Here is a 19,583-nt window from a genome sequence, read left to right on the forward strand (position 1 = left end):
GGCAGGGGCTACATCAATGATACAATGAGGTTGTTGTCCCCTTAAGGAGCTTTCCTGAGCCTAGGTCTCCTCACCTTCTGTTCTGGGGCGGCTAAAAAAGACGCCCCCGAAAGAGGAGGGAGCGGAGGTCCTACCTGGCGGCAGGTGTCACTGAGTAAGCTAAAATTTCAAAGGCAACGCGAGGCGGGGACAGGCTTTCTGGAGCCAGAAGGGAAGCACGCTCGGCGTCCCCCCCCCACTCTCCCGCTAGTCCCCAGCCTAAGAAAAGAAACCGACTTCATCCGACACCCCCAATCCCAGCCACAAGACCGCCCAGCCCCGCAGCGCGAGCCCCGCCCCACTTCGGCAGCCAGCGATTGGGAGATGCAAATACCAGGTTCTCTGCCCAGCAACGGGTGACGCGGCGCCCGAGCGCGAGGCGTGGCCCGGCCGCAGCCCAAGCGGGCACCTCGGTGTTTACACGGGGCGGCCCCGCGCGCGCCGCAGCGGCCCGCAGACGGAGAGGGGGAGGGGTGGCGCGCGCGCCGGCGGGGCCGCGCGGGGAGAAAGACACTGGAAGGCGGCGGGGCGGAGAGAGGCGCGCGCGGGCCGCGGCCGAGCAGGAGGCTGCAAGGAGAGCCCGCGGGGGCCCTGCGAGTGCAGTTCCTCAGCCCCCGCAAAACAATGTGTGGCGTGCTGCGGGGCGCAACTTGCCGGAGGCGGCGGGGGCGCGCCGAGCCCGCCTGAGACCGCGCCGCTGACCTTCTCCCCCCGCCGTCCGTTGGGCCCGAGCGCCCAGCTTCTCGCTCCCCAGCTCGCGGGGGCCGGGCCGAGCTGCAGGGCGGGGCCGCCCCTCCGTCGCTGCTGCCTCCTCCCCCACCCCCAGCCGCTGAGGATGCGGACGGCCCCCGGCGGCGTCTAGCGGCCCCGGGCCCAGGCGCGATGGTGCAGCAGCGGGGCGCGAGGGCCAAGCGGGACGGCGGGCCACCGCCCCCGGGGCCCGGGCCGGCCGAGGAGGGGGCGCGTGAGCCCGGCTGGTGCAAGACCCCGAGCGGCCACATTAAGAGACCGATGAACGCGTTCATGGTGTGGTCGCAGCACGAACGGCGGAAGATCATGGACCAGTGGCCCGACATGCACAACGCCGAGATCTCCAAGCGCCTGGGCCGCCGCTGGCAGCTGCTGCAGGACTCGGAGAAGATCCCGTTCGTGCGGGAGGCGGAGCGGCTGCGCCTCAAGCACATGGCGGATTACCCGGACTACAAGTACCGGCCGCGCAAAAAGAGCAAGGGGGCGCCCGCCAAGGCGCGGCCCCGCCCCCCCGGCGGCGGCGGCAGCCGGCTCAAGCCCGGGCCGCAGCTGCCTAGCCGCGGGGGCCGCCGAGCGGCGGGAGGGCCTTTGGGGGGCGGCGCGGCGGCGCCCGAGGACGACGACGAGGACGACGACGAGGAGCTGCTGGAAGTGCGCCTGGTGGAGACCCCCGGGCGGGAGCTGTGGAGGATGGTCCCGGCGGGGCGGGCCGCCCGGGGACAAGCGGAGCGTTCCCAGGGGCCGTCGGGCGAGGGTGCGGCTGTCACCGCCGCCTCCCCGACTCCGTCGGAGGACGAGGAGCCGGAGGAAGAGGAGGAGGAGGCGGCGGCGACGGAGGAAGGCGAAGAGGAGACGGTGGCGTCGGGGGAGGAGCCGCTGGGCTTTCTGTCCAGACTGCCCCCCGGCCCCGCCGGCCTGGACTGCAGCGCCCTGGACCGCGACCCAGACCTGCCGCCCCCCTCGGGCACGTCGCACTTCGAGTTCCCGGACTACTGCACCCCCGAGGTTACCGAGATGATCGCAGGGGACTGGCGCCCGTCTAGCATCGCCGACCTGGTTTTCACCTACTGAGCCCACCGTCAGCGGGGCGCGCACGCCCCCTAAACCAGCTGTTTACATACAGGAATCAGGTATTGGGGCCCCTCGGAGGCCGAGGCTGGCACCCCATCTCCCGCACAGCCTCCCCCCTCCTAGACGTGCCCAACCCCCTTCAAATCCAGACATGCCCTTCCCCCGCAGACACACCCCAAGGCAGCCCAACCCCCACCCTTTCTCCTACATCCAAGCCCCTCCCCATCTTACCCCCTCCCGCACAGCCACCAGCAGCCAGCCCCCCCTCCGATACACCTCCCGTCCTCTCCAAGAGACCTGTACCCCTCCCCCATTTTGCACACGCCCTTCCTCACGGCCGGAGGACACGCCCCTGCCCTTGCTCCGGACTCCCTCCGCCTTAGCCTGGCCCGCCTCCTGTCTTGTTTGGGGGGGGCGCTGCAGCTGGGCGGCCCCGCGCCCTCCTCCCTTGCCCCTCCCTCCCAGGGAGGGGGAGGGGCCCTCTCCTTTTCCCCGGGAACACTGGGATCCGCCCCCTTCTCGCGCATGCTTAATGCTTCTTGGGAGGAGGGAGCTGGTCCCAGTCGATCCTCACGCCCCTGTCAGATCCAGGAAGAAGGGGGGCGGATATAGAGCGATCCTGAGAAATCTTTTGATCCAGGAGCCACGGCTTCCGTTCAACCCGACGGGGCGTCACTGCCTTAAATGGGAGGAGCACTCGGAAGGGGGAGAAAGAGACTAGCCGGCCCGGAAGGGTTGGTGTGGAGCTTGGAACTCCCAAGTGGCATAGCCCCTCTTCCCTTACGGGGTCGCCCAACCCACGTGCACCCACCCCTTACCGACTGCATGACTGCCTCTACAGCTTGTCTGGGTTCCAAGAAGCCTACCTTTCTTTCCCCCACCTGGGAATTGGGGGCAGGGTCTTTCTCTGGAAATCCTTCAGGAGAGAAAAAGAAAACTCAGAACCAAGACACGTAACAGTTTGTTTGGGGACAGGGTCCTTATGCTCCACCCCACCCCCACCCCCCGAAGTGCCCTTATCACCTCAGGGCACACTCCCAGCCTGGGCTCCTTCCTAAGCCCACCGCCCTTTCCTGTCACCCAGGTCCCTCTGCCTACAGTATTCAGTGGGAGAAACTGAGACACGTTGGTACTAGGGGGTTGAGACTGAGGCGTAATAGCAGATGAAGTGGCAAGAAGAGCCCCACTTTTCAGCAGCTGGCTTCAGAGAGACCATCGACTGGGCCAGTGAGACTGAAGGGAGGGTCAGAGTAGTCTTGGGCCGTTTGCGCCTAGCGCTGCTGCATCCAGTTCGGGGTGCCCTCGGAAACCCTGCCCCTGATGCTGTTACCCCTCTTACTCCAGCTCCCCGCTCAAGCTCCGCCCCTCCGGCCTCCCCACGCCCCATTTGCCCTCACTACCTGTATCTCACCGGCGTGTGTTCACCCTCCTGGGTGTGCACACACTCTCATTCACACACACAAATCTCAGGAACAAACGGTCCCAGAGTCCTCCGGGACCCCTGCCCAGGGTCTCTGCAGGTCTCTGCCCCACGCGTTCCCGTCGCTGACAAAGCCACCAGCTGCCTCCTTTAAGCTTGGTGCTCCGGCTCTGGGCCTTTTTGCGCGCGCTCTCTTTTTCTCTTTCTCTCTCTCTCTTTCTTTTTCTTTCTTTTTTTTTTTTAAAGAAAAACAACAACAAAAAAGACAATGAAAATCCCAGAAAACGTCATGTGAGTGAAGAGATGTCACTGTCTGTGGTCTTGGAGAACTAGTCTCATAGCTGAGGGGAGGGGGCACTGGCACCCACAGCAGGACTTCTGCCAGGACTGAATAAAGTGTATTTGCCCCATCTCGCCCTGTGCTTCTACATGTCTTTGCCTTTCCTCAAGCCTCCCCAAACAGTTTGGCAGGTTCAAGTCCATGTGACTTAGCACCATGCAGGAAGAGCTGGGGGTTCCAGGGCAAGGAGGCACCTGGCCCCTCTAGGCCTCTCTGCTCCCTCTATCTCAGGACTCCTGGTCTTCATTAAGGATGGCAGACTCATCCCTGCAAAGGCCAGAGAGAATGAGAGAGCCTGGGTGGACACTGGCTTCATGACCCACTTCAAGGGGAGCAACTGCTCACTTCCTGCCGGTTGTGACCCTGTGGGAATGCAGCCCACTGTGGCCAGGGGGCTAGATTTTTCAAGAGAAGATGGAAATCTGGATGTTTCTGTGAACATCTCAATTTCAAAATGAAAGCTGAGTGAAATTTTTTTAAATCCTTGTGGACCAAATGAAACATGTGTGCAGGCACACCTAGTCCAAGGGGGCCAGTTTGACCCTGCCCTTAAGATTAAGAATCAAGGTTGACCCACAATGCCTGGGCTCAAAGCCTGGCACCACCACTGAGCACCTGTGTGACCTTGAGCATGTTAACTTCACCCTGACTCTTCTTTACATATGTGTAACGCAGGGATGATGTTAATACCTGCTTCACAGGGTAAAATGAAGTTTGAGGTGAGAAGCATTTAACATGGTGCTCCATAAATTGTATTATTCCATTGTCCAGAGGAGGAAACTTAGGGTCAAGGTGCAGAAGCAACTTGTAAAGGGGCTTCAAGCAGCCGAGGTCAGTGACAGGGCCCCAAATATTGGTTTCTGTTTCCTGGTGAAGTGTTACTGCAGGGTGCTTGCCTCTCCCTCCCTGTTTGAATCTGCAGATGGTGTTAGGCTGGCAGCTCAGGGTGTGGAGTAGTGGGGTTCGTCCCCATGCCTAGCACATAACTGGCCCCCAGTGTAGATGTTTTGAATGACTGAAGAACAGCAGCAGAAGCCACAGTGATTCTTGTCCATGAGATTCTTACCAGTGTGTTTTGGGAACTGAGACCAAGGCTTTTCAAAACTTTTGTACCCCTACACCTGTCCGCCTAATTCTTCCTCTACCAGATCCAATGAATTCCTAAGGTTGGACAAAGCCTGTTTCCCCAGTAAGAACCAAGGCCAAGTGTGCAAGTCTCATTCAGAGAGGGTATTTGGGGACCGGGATACCCATAGATGCTTTAAAAGAGGACTAAAGCAGGTTTGGGAGGGCTGGGCACCTATAGAAAGGGGGCTTGGGGCCGCAGGAATTACAGTGAGCGCTTCCTCTTGGCCTCTTGATTGGAAGCAAGATTGACCACAAATCAAAACAAAACCTTTAAGAAAGAAAAAGTGGAAGAGAGCCACTTCACCCAGGGCAGCCTGCATCTGGTGTCCGAATGAGCACAGGTGTAAAAGCCTGCCACTTCCACTCAAGGTGGGACAGACACAGGGAGTACCTGCCCCCACCCCCAGGTCCTCACCCCAGGGCCCCTCCAGGGTGGCTGAGGCTTTGCCCGGCCAGCAGCACAGTTTGGCTTCCTGAACCCAATTCTGTCTCCTCCCTCTTCTTTTCACAGGTGCTTATCCCTAATAAATATCTTGCACCCCAAACTCAGTCTCAGTGTCTGCTTCTGGACAACCGAGTCTGCAGCGGATGGTGGAAGGGGCTGGACAAAGGGAAGGGGATCACTGGCCCAGCAATTGCAGCTGGGCACCTCTGATGCCCACTCCCTCAGGAGGAGTCTCGGTTCCACCAACACCGTCAGCCCCAACCTCGGGGCTGCACGCTTTCCACCCTTTCCAGTCTGCCTCAATTAGAAACTCCGGCCTCAGCCCACAAGTCACTCAGGGCCCTCTGCTGATGTCATTCTCATTCGCAGTCCTTCCCCTGGCCTAAGCTGGAGAGAGAGGCTAAAAGTCTGTGTTTGCCCTTCATGATGCCCTGGGAGGGGGAGGGCAGGGGGCATGTAAAACGCCAGGCCTGAGACGGTGCTAGAGTACTGCAGGCCTTGGGCAAGCGCCTCCCTTCGTAGGCCTTAGTTTCCCCCGGGTGATGTGGGGGAGGAGGAAATACGAATAGAAGAGAGACCATTTATTGTTATTTTGGTTCCTTCCATTTCTGAAGGAAATGGATTCTGACCTGTGAAAGGTGGGGGCGAGACCTGCTTATGTGGACTTTGGGGACACCTAGTGGCTGAGAGGAGTAGGAAGCATTGCGGGTGCGCGGTGGAGAGGTTGCGGGGTGTGTCCCACTCTAATCCCCCGCCATTCATGCTCTCTGATTCATCTCTGGGTCAGGTTCCTGGCCGGGGCTATTTGAGCTATCTTGGTTCCAGGGCTTTAAAAACGCCTGTACGCTGATGTATTGGCCATCTATTCCTATGTAACGAAATGCCACAAAATTAACCGCTTAAAACAACATGCAATTATTATTTCATAATCTCTGTGGGCCCGGAGTCCAGGCATGCCTTAGCTGGGTTCTCTGCTCAGGATCTCTCAAAGCTGCAGTCACGCTGTTGGCTGGGCTGCATTCCTTTCTGGAGCTCAGTGTCCTCTTCCAGAATCACGGGGTGGCGGGCTGAACTCAGTTCCTTGTGGTTAAAGGACTGAGGCCCCCATTTTCTTCCTGGCTGTCAGCTGGTACCACTCTGGATTCCTAAAAGCCACTCAGTTTTTTTTCTTCACAGGCCCTCTATCAGTGTGGAGGCTTATTTTGTCAAGGAGCAGCAGGAGAATCTTTGTGCACCTTCAAGTCACGTGGCTCAAGGAAAGCTCTCTTTTAAAGGGCTCACCCAGGGAAATGGTCCTTTTGATTCACTAAATATCAACTAATTTAATCACATTTACCTTGATCACATTTATGAAGTCCCTTCACCCTTGCCAATAATGTAAGCTAATCACAAGAGTGACATCCATCATGCTCCCGGGTCTTACCCACACCCGAGAGGAAGAGGTTATGTTTGGGCACGCACACCAGGGAGTGGGAATCTTGGGGGCCATCTTAGAATTCTGCTTATCATAGCCGTAGCTTCTCAAGCTTATACCTCCATCCCGACACTGCCAGACTATGTTTAGCTGCCTTCTTGTCGTCTTCACTGGGATATCTAATTGGCACCTGAAACTTGGCATGTCTAAAAATGAAGTGTGGTTTTCCCAATCCTCCCAAGCCTGCTCCCCCACCCACATCTTCACTTCTTCACATATTACTTTAGTTGGCCTTTTAAGGCCAGCAAACTTGACTCTTCTTTTCCTCATAGCTTCATATCCCTTATAGCCTATTGGTTCTATCTTCAAAATGTGTCCTGTGTCCTATCACCTCTCACCTTTTCCATGGCCACTCTCCTGGTCCTGGCCCCCATCATCTCTTGCCCAGTATCCTTTACCAGCCACCTCGCTGAATTCCTTGCTTTCTCCTTTGCCCCATTTGTTCTTGTTACCCACAGAGCAGCCAGAGGAATCTGTTTAAGCTATAAATCAGACCATATACCGTCTCTGCTCGAAACTCTCCAATGGCCCCCATCTCATTCAGACTAAAAGCAAAAGTCCTCAACAAGGCCTGTGAAACCCTGTGTGATCTGGCGTGTGGCCCACCCTGGGACTCATCCTTGCTAATTTTTCCTTCTCTCATCATGCTCCAGCCACCCTGGCTTCCTTGTTGTTCCTCAAAACTGCCAAACGCACACCCACTGCAGGCCCTTTGCACATGCTGTTCATTCTGCTTCAAATGCTCTTCTCCCAGGCTTGCTCTCTCACTTCCTTCAGGTCTCAGCTCCAATGTCACTAACTCAAAAAGGTCTTCCCTGACAGTTCATATAAAGTATCACCTCCCCTTACGCTATCCCCTTACTTTGCTTTATTTTTCATAATAGCATTTATCACTATCTGGCATTTATCATATAAAGTTTTATTTTATATGTATCTCTTCAATTAGTATGTAAGCTTCATGAGGAAGGAATGGCCTTTGCACTGGGCTCCATGCCTTAGCTCATTCAATCACTCATTTGCTCACCCATGCAACAAACATTTATTAAGGGCCTGCTTTGCCACGCTTGGTGCTAGGTGCTGGGTGTACAAAGGTGAGAAAAACAGACATGGTCCATCCTCACTGAACCCTCAGGTCTGGGGAGCAGAAAGACCCATAAACACAGGGGTGGAAATGCATTGATGGAGATGGACAGTGGGGCTGGGGGGACACAGAGGAGGCCCTTAATCCAGACATGGAGCAGGGTGTGGTCAGGTCACCTCCTGGAGGAGGTGATGTTTAAGCTGTGACTGAGACCTCAGTGCATTGTTGTGGTTTTAGGACACGGCTACAAGTTCTTTGACATTCCTCCCATAAATTTCCTTCCTCTTGAACCTGGGCTGGTCTTCGTGATCTACTTGTAACTACTAGAATGCAGGAATGAGGCTGTAGGTTTCCAAGGCTAGGTCACACTGAACCACCATAAGAAGTCCAACAACCCTAAGACTGTCACACGATCAAGAAACCTCAAAACACGTGGAGGGACCACACGCAGGTGCTCCAGGTAATACAGGCACTGCCAAGGCTCCAGACACATGAGTGAAGAAGCCTTCAGATGATTCCATCCCCTAGTCATTCAAGTCTTCCCAGGTGAGGCTCAGCCACCATGGAACGGAGACAAACTACCCCCTCTTGCGCTGTCTGAATTCCTGACCCACAGAGTCCATGAGCAAAATGAAATGGCAGTTATTTGCACTATTCAGTTTTGGGGACAGTTAGTTATGCAGCAATTAAAACTAGAATAGTAGGATGAGGCAGATACGGGGGAAGGATAAAGCTTTCCAGACACCAGTGAGAGCAAGTGGGAAGACTCGGCAAGAGAGGCTGACATGGAAGGAAGTCGGCTGTGGCTGGAGGGGTTGGTGAGGAGAGAGGAGATAGACTGGCAATAGCATGAAGGGCCTTGAAGGCATTTAGACTTTATCCTGGATCTCCAGACTGCAGCTCAAGGGATCTTCTGAACACATAAATCTGACTACTGCTGAAAACTTTTCAGTGGCTCCCTATCACCTTCAGGATAAAGTCTAAAGTTCTTGGCCTGGCATTCAAGGCTCTTTGCGGTTGACTTCTTTACTGTCTTATAGACTCTTCTTCAGCTATCAGCTCTACCCAGTGAAAATGCCCTATCATGCCATTTGTCTTTGCTCTTCTTGAGAAATTGGAGGGACTTTGGGCTAATCACTTTGTCTTTTGAGGACTCAGTTTCCCCATCTGTACAGTTAGGTGGTTGGAGTAGAAGTGTTTAAGAACATATCCAGCCTGGACTTCCAGGAGCCTATGGAACCTGCCTGTCTAGCTTCTTCCAGGTTGCCTAGCAATGAACGCCAATACTCTCTCCCTTCCTCAGAGGTTTCTTAGCAACCCAATTTCTCACCCTCAATTGTTTTCAGGGTTTCCTACTAACTAAATGAATGTCAAGTTCTGTTTTTCTCCTCCAAAAAAATCTGAGACCAAGGAATCTCTTTGGAGACCTGGATACAAACCCAGACTGGCAAGAAGCCTGGGTTTGAGTCAGTGGATGATTTGCTGTAACACTTAAAGAAGTTACCTGACATCTCTGGCTTTTATTTCAGATTATGAATACCTATCAGGCACTTTCCCTATTCTCTTGTGTGTGTTTGAGTCAACTACTAAATTTATTCACTCTTTCAACAAATTTTTACTGAGTGCCTACTCTGTGCCAGGCACTATCCTAAGAACTGGGAATTCATCAATGAGCAAAACAGACATAATCCCTGCCTTCATGGAGCTTACACTCCAGTGGATGGAAACACACAATCAATAAACTGATAAATCTATACAATAATGTCATGTAATGAAGGCGGTAAAGTATGAGGAGAGGCTACTATTTCAGACGAGGTGGTTGCATCAGTCAAGAGAGGCTAGGGAAGCCAGGGGAGGAAGGGCAGAAAAACCCTGGCTTCTCCCTTTCTCCCACCCACCTCTGCCTCCCATTGGCTGAGCTCAGCTGGAGGCCAGCTGTCAAGGGAGGCTGTGAAATACAGCCTCCAGGGGTCAGCTCTCCAGAGCAGGGAAAGAACAAGGAATGGACTGGAAGGCAACAAGGTCCAGAGCTGCCTTGTGACTCTTGGGAGGTCCACAGGTTTTTTTCAGTTCACTTCCTGCCTATAAGCTGTTGGGGACCCTAGGATCTTTTTTTTTTTTTTTTAACATTTTGATACTTTAACAAAAATTGTGGTAAGATATACATAACATAAAATTTACCATCTTAATCATTTTTTAGGTGTACTGCTCAGTGACATTAAGTAGCCACATTGTTGGGTAACCATCACCACTGTCAAAACTAAAACTCTCTGCTCAGGAATCCGATAACTGCCCATTTACCCCTCTCTCCAGCCCCTGGCAACCACCATTCTCCTTTCTGAATCTTTGAATTTGACTACTCTACGTACCTCATATAAGTGGAATCATACAGTATTTGTCTTTTTGTGACTGGTTTACTTCACTTAACAAAATGTCCTCAAGGTTCATCCATGTTGTAGCATGTATCAGAACTTTCTTCTTTTTAAAGACTGAATAATATTCCATCGTATGCATATACCACATTTTGTTTATCCATTCACTAGTGGACAGGCACATGGGTTGCTTCCTCCTTTTGGCTATTGTGAACAACATTGCTATGAATGGGTGTGCAAATACCCCTTCAAGACACCCTGTTTTCAGTTCTTTTAGGCATATATCCAGAAGTGGAGTTGCTAGATCATAGGGTAATTCTATTTTTAATTTTCAAATTATTGCCATACTGTTTTGCATAGCAGCTACACCATTTTACATTCTCACCAACATTGCATAAGGGTTCCAGTTCCTCCACATCCTCGCCAACCCTTGTCATTTTCGCTTTTTTTTTTTTGATAATAGCCATGCTAATGGATGTAGGTTCCTAGGATTATTTTGAGATTTGAACAGTCATGGGCTTTTTATCCCAGGCTTGTGATTTTTTTCAGCAGACAGTTAACTCAAAAACTTAGGCTTCTGGACTAAATATACACACAAACATTGTATATCACTGTTACTCCAATAAAAACTAAAAATTAAATTAAAAAAACCCAAACACATACAGACTTCCCTGGGGGCCAGTGGGTAAGGCTCTGTGCTCCCAATGCAGAGGGCCTGTGTTCAATCCCTGGTCAGGAAACTAAATCCCACATGCATGCCACAACTAAGAGTCCGCATTCCACAACTAAAGATCCTGCATGCTGCAACTAAAAGATTGCACATGCTGCAACTAAGACCCAGCACAGCCAAAATAAACAAATTAATAAATAAATAATTTTTTAAAAACCCACACAAGCCCCCCTCCAAAAAAAAAAAGAGCTCTTTGGGGTAAGAAAACAGAGAAACAAAGCAAACCTAAGGACTATGTATTGAAACATATTGTGGGTTTGGTTTTGTACATGAAACTGGCTATAGTCAAATGGATAAGAAGCCTAAGTGTTTTTTTTTAAGATTTATTTATGATTTATTTATCTATTTTTATTTATTTTTGGCTGTGTCAGGTTTTTAGTTATGGCATGCGGCATCTTCATTGAGGCATGCGGGAATCTTTCATTGCGGTGTGCAGGCTTCTCTCTAGTTGTGGCGTGCAGGCTCCAGGGTCCGTGGGCTCTGTAGTTGTGGCGCATGGGCTTAGCTGCCCCACAGCATGTGGGATCTTAGTTCCCTGACCAGGGATCAAACCCGTGTCCCCTGCATTGTAAGGCAGATTCTTCACCACTGGACCACCAGGGAAGTCTGTATGTGTTTGGTTTTTTTAAATTTAATGTTTAGTTTTTATTGGAGTAACAGTGACATACAATGTTTGTGAGAATCTTTTTCACTTATACATATATATATATTCATCTTAGGATTCTTTTCTTATATAGGTTATTACAGACTGCTGAGTAGACCTCCCTTGTTATACAGTAGTTCCTTGATTACCTATTTTACTTTATTTTATTTATTCTTATTGGAGTATAGTTGCTTTACAATATTGTGTTAGTTTATACTGTACAACAAAGTGAATCAGCAATATGTGTACATATATCCCCTCTTTTTTGGATTTCCTGCTCATTTAGGTCACCACAGAGCACTGAGTAGAGTTCCCTGTGCTATACAGTAGGCTCTTCATTAGTTATCTGTTTCATACATAGTGTCAATCTCAATCTCCCAATTCATCCCACCACCACCCCCTTACTCCCTTGGTATCCATACGTTTATTCTCTACGCCTGTGTCTCTATTTCCAAAGAGCTCTCTTGATTGAATGGCAGCTCTCAGGAATAATTAGGTGGTAAAGCCACACCCTTTATATGATCTTGGCCCTCAACCATGTTGTCCATCGGAGAAGTTTTACAGAGTATTTTCATCCAAACCCTTTTAAAATTCAATCTCTTACTCTAATTAACTTTAGCCCAAGATACTTTAATCAACAGAGAAGTTTTTTTAAATGGGTGTGAAGGCCCTTAACTTAATCTATGCCCTGAAACATTTTAATGAGTTAATAGATTCTGCTGTGCTCAACACCTCTTTAAAGCTCATTTCTTTCCATTTGGGGTCTAGAAGCATTAGAATTTTCCAGCTCTGCAAGAATCTAAATTTCTGAACTCTATTTCCTTTTATTTCTGTTTGCAAATTAGCCCATTCTCTTTATGCGGGCCTCTCACTGTTGTGGCCTCTCCCGTTGCGGAGCACAGGCTCCGGATGCGCAGGCTCAGTGGCCATGGTTCACGGGCCCAGCCACTCCGCGGCATGTGGGATCCTCCCGGACCGGGGCACGAACCCGTGTCCCCTGCATCGGCAGGCAGACTCTCAACCACTGCGCCACCAGGGAAGCCCCTTTTCTTCTTCTTTTTTTTTTTTAATAGATGGCACTGTCTTTCTTTTATATAAATTTATTTATTTATTCATTTATTTAATTTCTGGCTGCATTGGGTCTTCACTGCTGCATGCGGGTTTCCTCTAGTTGCTGAGAGTGGAGGCTACTCTTTGTTGCAGCATGAGGGCTTCTCATTGTGGTGGCTTCTCTTGTTGCAGAGCATAGGCTCTAGGCGCACGGGCTTCAGTAGTTGTGGCACGTGGGCTCAGCAGCTGTGGCATGTGGGCTCAGTAGTTGTGGTTCATGGGCTCTAGAGTGCAGGCTCAGTAGTTGTGGTGTATGGGCTTAGTTGCTCCGCGGCATGTGGGATCTTCCTGGATGAAGGCTCGAACCCGTGTCCCCTGCACTGGTAGGTGGATTCTTAACCACTGCTCCACAGGGAAGCCCAGCCCATTCTCTTCTGAGCTCATCTCACTCTTGAATATTCAAATAAATGCAACCAAAGGCACCCCTGTAGTCAGCTTCCCAAGTTACTGCAGTAAAAGTGTTACTAAATGTTCTGGTTCTGTAGAACAAGGATTGCCAGCTCCCCTGCCTGTGGCCCCAACCACTAAGGCAGTGACACACAATTTGGTTTTGGTAAGTGCCCTACTTCTGGTACCAATTTCTTAATCAGTCAGAATAGGCTGGATTATGACATAGTAACAAATTAACTCTGAAATATCAGCAGGTTGACATAGTAAAGGCTTATTTTTTACTTAAACATATTCTGATATTGTGACTCTCCAAAGCAGCTTTCTCCACTCAGAGACTCAGCAATCCCATCTACCTCCATCTTCTGATGCTACCATGTCCATAATCGTCACGGCAGGAGGAAAGATAACGGTAGGGTCATGCACCAGCTCTTAAATGCTCTAGCAGTTCTAAAACACGGCCCCCACATTATTTAACATTTCTCCTACTGAGAGTGGGGAGTATGTCTCCTCTTCTTAAATCTGGCCTCTGTGACTGAAAGAACAGAGTAGAAGTGACACTGAGCCACCTTCTAGACTCTAGCCTTGAGAAACTTGGAGCTTTCACCTCTTCTTTCCTGGAATAGTCATTCTTGGGATCCAGCCACCAGGCTGCAAGGAAGCTTGAGAAACTGTGGAAAGTCCTACAAGGAGAAGAACTGAGGCCCCCCCGTCCTCAGACACAGGTGAGCTCCCATCTACAGCCATTACCAGCTTGCCAGCAATGTCAGCAAGCCACCTTGGGAGTGGCTCTTTCCAGCCCCCAGTCAAGTCACCCCAGGCGATGCTAAGTGGTGCAGACTTCCCACTGAGGCCTGCCAGTTGCAGATTTGTGAGCAAAATAATGATCATTGTTGTTTTTTTTTTTTTTTTTTTTTTTTTTTTTTGCGGTACACGGGCCTCTCTCTCACTGTTGTGGCCTCTCCCATTGCAGAGCACAGGCTCTGGACGCGCAGGCTCAGCGGCCATGGCTCACGGGCCCAGCCACTCCGCAGCATGTGGGATCTTCCCGGACCGGGGCACGAACCTGTGTCCCCTGCATCAGCAGGCGGACTCTCAACCACTGCGCCACCAGGGAAGCCCGATCATTGTTGTTTTAAGTCACTAAGTTTTGGTTGGTTTGTTATATAATAACAACCAGAACAAATGCTTTGGCCCAGAAGTGACATGCATCACTCTGCTCATAGCTCATTGGCCAGAACAAATCCTATGGCTTTGTCTAACCTCAAGTGTGAAGCACATAGAAATTGGGTGAGCAGTGTATGTCTCTATCACAGTGATGCAATAAAACCTCTTTGATAAGGTGACATATGGGCAGAGATCTGAATAAGGCCAGAAACTAGCTATACAGATATCTAGAGAAAAGAAAGAGAGGCAGAGAAGCAAACAGGTGCAAAGGCTCCGAAGCCTTGAGGTAGGAGTTTGCCCACTGTGCTGGGTTCATTCAAGGAAAAGCAAGGAGGCCAGTGTGGCTAGAGTCCAGCAAGTGAGGGAATGGAAGAGATGAGATCAAGGAGGGAAGTAAGGTTGTGGGGGAAGGGCAATTAGAGGCCACAGTAAGGACTGGTTTAGCATATCTATTGCTGCATAGCAAACAATCTCACAACGTATACCTTATAGCAACACCATTTTATTATCTTGCAAGATTCTGTGGGTTTATGGGATTCAGTGGGATGGTTCTTCTGCTCATGTGATGTCACCTGGGGGCTCAAGTGGGCTGGAACATCCAAGATGACTCACTCACATGATGCTGTCCAATACAATATAGCTGGTGCTAGCTGTGAGCTGCAAGTTTGGCTGGGGCTGTCGACTGGAGCATCTACATGTGGCCTCTCCGTGTGTCTTGGGTTTCTTCTGCATGGGGACTGGGATCCAAGAGGGAGAATTCCACAAGTGAGTGTTCCACAATGGGGGGAAAGCTGGTCCTCTTGAAAGCCAGGTCCAGAGCTGGCATAGCATTACTTTCACCCCATTCTATTGGTTAAAGCAGTTGCTGGGTCAGCTCAGATGAGGAGGAGCAGAGTGACAAAGAGTTTGTGGCCATCTTTTTAAAAATTATTTATTTATTTATTTTGCAATACGCGGGCCTCTCACTTTTGTGGCCTCTCCCGCTGCGGAGCACAGGCTCCGGACACGCAGGCTAAGTGGCCATGGTTCACGGGCCCAGCCACTCCACGGCATGTGGGATCCTCCCGGACCGGGGCACAAACCCGTGTCCCACGCATCGGCAGGCGGACTCTCAACCACTGCACCACCAGGGAAGCCCCTTGTGGCCATCTTTAATCCACCAGTCTTTCCCTTTTACCTCGAGTAAGATGAGATGCCATGGAGGGTTTTGAGCAGAGGAATGAGAGAATCTCACAGTTTCAAGGATCATTGTGGCTGCAATGTAGAGAAGAGACCACTAGGGGCAGGGCAAAAGCACTGGGGTGATGGGGATGGATGTGGGGGTCTGAGATGGCAGTAGTCATGCCCAAAGTAGGGCCCTGGCAGCAAGATTTGCACCACTGACACTTGGTTGACAAATATGGTGACCCCTAGTCACATGTGGCTATTTAAAATTAAATTTAGAATAATTAAAATTATATAAAATTTAGAATTCAGTTCCTTAGTTGCAATAGCCACATTTCTTTTTCTTTTCTTTTTTTTTTTTTTTTTTTTTTTGGCCACGCTGTGTGGCATGAGGGATCCTAGTTCCCCGACCAGGGATTGAACCCGTGTCCCCTACATTGGGAGCGCAGAGTCTTAACCACTCTAGCCACATTTCAAATGCCTAATAGCCAAATGTGGCCAGTGGCGCCAGTATAGGCAACACAGATATAGAACACTTCCATCTTTGCAGAAACATCTATTGGATGGTACTGGCTTAGACCTTCTCATCTCTTACGAGTTTCCACATCTAAAATCTTTAACTACAGGATCCCACATTCTGACCTCAGACTCCCTTCCTTCCCATCCACTTATTTTTAGACTGCATTGAGCTCTTCAGTCTGGATTCCCTGAGTCTTCTCCAGATCCATCTGCTCCCCTCCTGGGCTGCCTTGGCATCCTTCCCCAACAAGCCAGGATCCATCGTGAGGTCCATCATGGGAACTGCTCTCTCCCTTGCTCTCTGCATTACCCATCACCCTCTCCTCTGCCTCACTAGCAGCTGGGGTACCAGAAGCCTTCTTCTTCTCTCCCAGGTCTCCTGACACTGCCAAAAAAAGTCACAACTATGCAGACCCCTGTCTCCACAGATCATGGCCTCAGAGCCATCAGAGCAAGTTCGGATTCTGTCACATTGTGGCAGGCCTTGGGCAAGTGACTTACTTTCCCAAACCCAGGGTTTATCATCTGTAAAATGGAGATTATCAGAGCTCCTATCTCATAAGATTATTGAGAAGTAAAATTATCCTGGCACATAATAAATTCTCAATAAGTGATATCCATCACCATCATCATCATCATTATTACTGAGTGTTCCAAATCTTTAATACTCTTTAAAAAATTATGGTAAAATATACATAACATGAAATTTATCATTAGCAACATTTGGTACATTCATAATGGTGTGCAACCATCACCACTATCTAGTTCTGGAATACCTTCATCACCCCAAAAGGAAACCCACCCTGGTGGCGCAGTGGTTGAGAGTCTGCCTGCCGATGCAGGGGACACGGGTTCGTGCCCCGGTCCGGGAAGATCCCACATGCCGCGGAGCGGCTGGGCCCGTGAGCCATGGCCGCTGAGCCTGCGCGCCCGGAGCCTGTGCTCCACAATGGGAGAGGCCACAACAGTGAGAGGCCCGCGTACGGCAAAAAAAAAAAAAAAAGGAAACCCATTAAGCAGTCACTCCCCATTCCTCCCTTAACCCAGCCCCAGGAACCACTAATCTGCTTTCTGTTTTTATGGATTTTCTGAGTCTGGATATTTCATATATATGGAATCATAGAATATGTGGCCTTTGTGTCTGCTTCACCACCCTTTGAAAGGGTGTTGAACTAAAACCTTTCTATTTTGGCAGTTAAATGCTCTACCCTGGAGCTATAACCACCCCCAAACCTTCCTCTTTCTTAATTGACAAAGCCTCTTGTTTTCCTCAAGAACATTCAATTTAACACGTTTCCTGTCACTCAACTTCCTACCCTCTTCACCCATAAACAATAAAAATAGTAGTAACAATGACAATAGTGTATTGAGTTCTTATTCTGTTCCGGGTGCTTTGCTAAGTGTTTTATATACACACCCCATTTCACTCTTATAACTCCTTTGAGACGCAATTGCTGATATTATCTCTACTTTACAGTTAGGGAAACTGAGGCTCAGAGCATTGAGATCATGTAAGCAGAGAGTGGCAGAACCAGGGATTCAAATCTGGATCTGTCTAACTCCAGAGTTCAACTCACAAACACCAACCTGCGTCTCTTCTCAGCGGCCCTCCTCCTCTCCTTCCCCGGGTCTCGGACAGTACTGGATCCTTCCCATGGTGCTGGCTCAATGCCAGACCATCCACCTATACATCTGATCTCATCCCATCCCATCACCTCCCCAACCTCAGCCATCCCCTCTCTCATATCATCGGAGCTGAAGCTGATTCTAACAGATGTGGAGTAGAATCATCTGGTTGCTTCTTTGTTCACTTGTCTGATGCTTGAACTGGGATGACATAAAGGCCAAGCTCAGTTGGGATGGTGGTGTCTTCTGTGGGTCCTCCATGTTATTTTGGCTTCCTCTTAGCATGGCAGCCTCAAGGCAGGCAGACTTCTTGCATTAGCACCTCAGGTCTCCAAGAGCTAGAGTTCCAGGAGGAGTGCCTGTCCTTTCACGTCCTGGCCTCGGAAGTCAGAGCATCACTTCCACCATACTCTATTGGTTGAAGCAGTCATCAGCTCACCCGAGATACAAAAAGAGGGTACCTAGATCCCACCTTGTTGTAGGAGAAGTGCTAAGGAATTTGCAGCCATGTTTTAAAACTGCTGCAGTTTGTTTCCAATCTTTTGCTATTCCTGCACTTCATTTTACTCCCCCCCACAACACTCTTGAATCCATTCATTTCTGTGCAAGCCCACTAGGCCAAGACATCGTCATCTCTGACATGGAGCCTCCTTACGGATTTCTTTCCTACCTCGCTTGAGCTTTTTATCCTGTTCTTCCCAGGGATCGATCCCAGAGGGATCTTTTCAGAGTGCAGATCAGATCACACCCCTCCCCTCTTTAGGACGCTTCCATGGCTCCCTACTACTCTTGGGTTGAAGTTCAGACTCCTTACCTTGGCTTGTGAGGCCCTGAAGGGTCTCACATCTGCCTGCCTCTCCAGGTTCATCTCCCGTCACATGGGAGGGCTTCAGTCTTGAGCTCTAGGAATTCCTCTCTCTCTCTCTCACACACACACACAGTTAAATGGGTGTAGTACATATATAGCACTTAGAGAAGTACTTTGCTCACACTCAGCATCATATATTTGCTATTTTTATTAGTCTGTGTTCAGTAGATGTTTATTGAGCTGCCTGCTCAATGCCAAGTGCCCTGTGAGGCTCGGGGATACAACAGTGAAGGAACAGAATGTGTCTCCACCTTGCAGGGTTTATGCATCCCTGTGTCCCTGGCCCACAGCCCAAGGAGAGAAGGAACGGACACTCAGGGCACGAAAGCACGTGTGCACAATGGTGCCTGAAGAAGCTTGGAGAGGTGTGGTGACTTTGCCAAGCCCATAGAGTGAATGTGGGACAAAGCCAAGGCTGTGGGTGGACACACGACAAGGAATGAAGAAGCTGCCTGGCAAGGGCTGGCTCTCCAGGGAGATGAGCCAGAGGACACACTGTCCAGGACGGAGCTAGGGGTAGGTTGAGGAGAGAGAACAAGGGAGGATCCTTCCAGAAGGGAAAGGACTTGTCTCTCCCAACAGCTTCTTTCCAACCCCAGCTCCCTTCTCAAGATAAGGGGCGCTGATCCTCAGCAAGGGGTAGGGGCTCGAAGAGGGAGAGAATGGAGAGAGAATGGGGGACTCAGTGAGAGGGTGAGGACTGCAGTCAGATAAGGGGCTCCTGATGCAAGCAGGAGGGGACTTCCTGGTGGGGACCCGGCGGGAGAGAGGTGGGGCTCAACGAGAGAGCCAGGAGTCTGTGAAGAGGATAGGGGCGCAGCCAGTAGATGAGCGTTTGTACACTGGGGTGAGGGCTCCATGAGGGGGATGGAGGCCCAGAGAGGAACAGAGGTTACAGTGCGGAAATGAAGGCTCAGTGAAGTCAAGGGTCTTCAGTCAGAGGGTTGGGAGACTGAGGGAGTGATGGGACAGTCAGACGAGGAGTTTGAGGGACTGCATGAGGGGGTGGGGCCGAGGGATATGATGGGGTCCCCGCGAGGGGCCTGGGGTCTCAGAGAGAGAAGGGAATTCTTGGAAGGGGACCAGGGCTCGCAATCCTGCAGGGGTCCGAAATCTGCAGAGCCAGCCCTCGGGGCGCGCCGGCGCCCCCCCACCCCCGTGTCACCCCCGCCCCCCAACTGCGGCGCAGGCGCCAACACAACCTGCTTCTGCTCTGCTCGCGTTCCCGCTCCCGCTCGGCGGAGACTGC

General features: G+C 50.9%; 1 protein-coding gene across 1 annotated transcript; it reads left to right on the top strand.

The window, feature by feature from the left end:
- The first annotated feature begins 536 nt into the window (after positions 1–536).
- SOX12 (SRY-box transcription factor 12) lies at positions 537–3,520 on the top strand. Its single transcript, XM_060078648.1, has one exon. It carries the CDS (start codon positions 922–924, stop codon positions 1,858–1,860), a length of 939 nt encoding a protein of 312 aa, XP_059934631.1. The 5' UTR covers positions 537–921; the 3' UTR covers positions 1,861–3,520.
- The last annotated feature ends 16,063 nt before the right edge of the window (positions 3,521–19,583 follow it).

This window comes from Mesoplodon densirostris, chromosome 16 (assembly GCF_025265405.1).
Source record: "Mesoplodon densirostris isolate mMesDen1 chromosome 16, mMesDen1 primary haplotype, whole genome shotgun sequence".
Taxonomy (NCBI): Eukaryota; Metazoa; Chordata; class Mammalia; order Artiodactyla; family Ziphiidae; genus Mesoplodon; species Mesoplodon densirostris.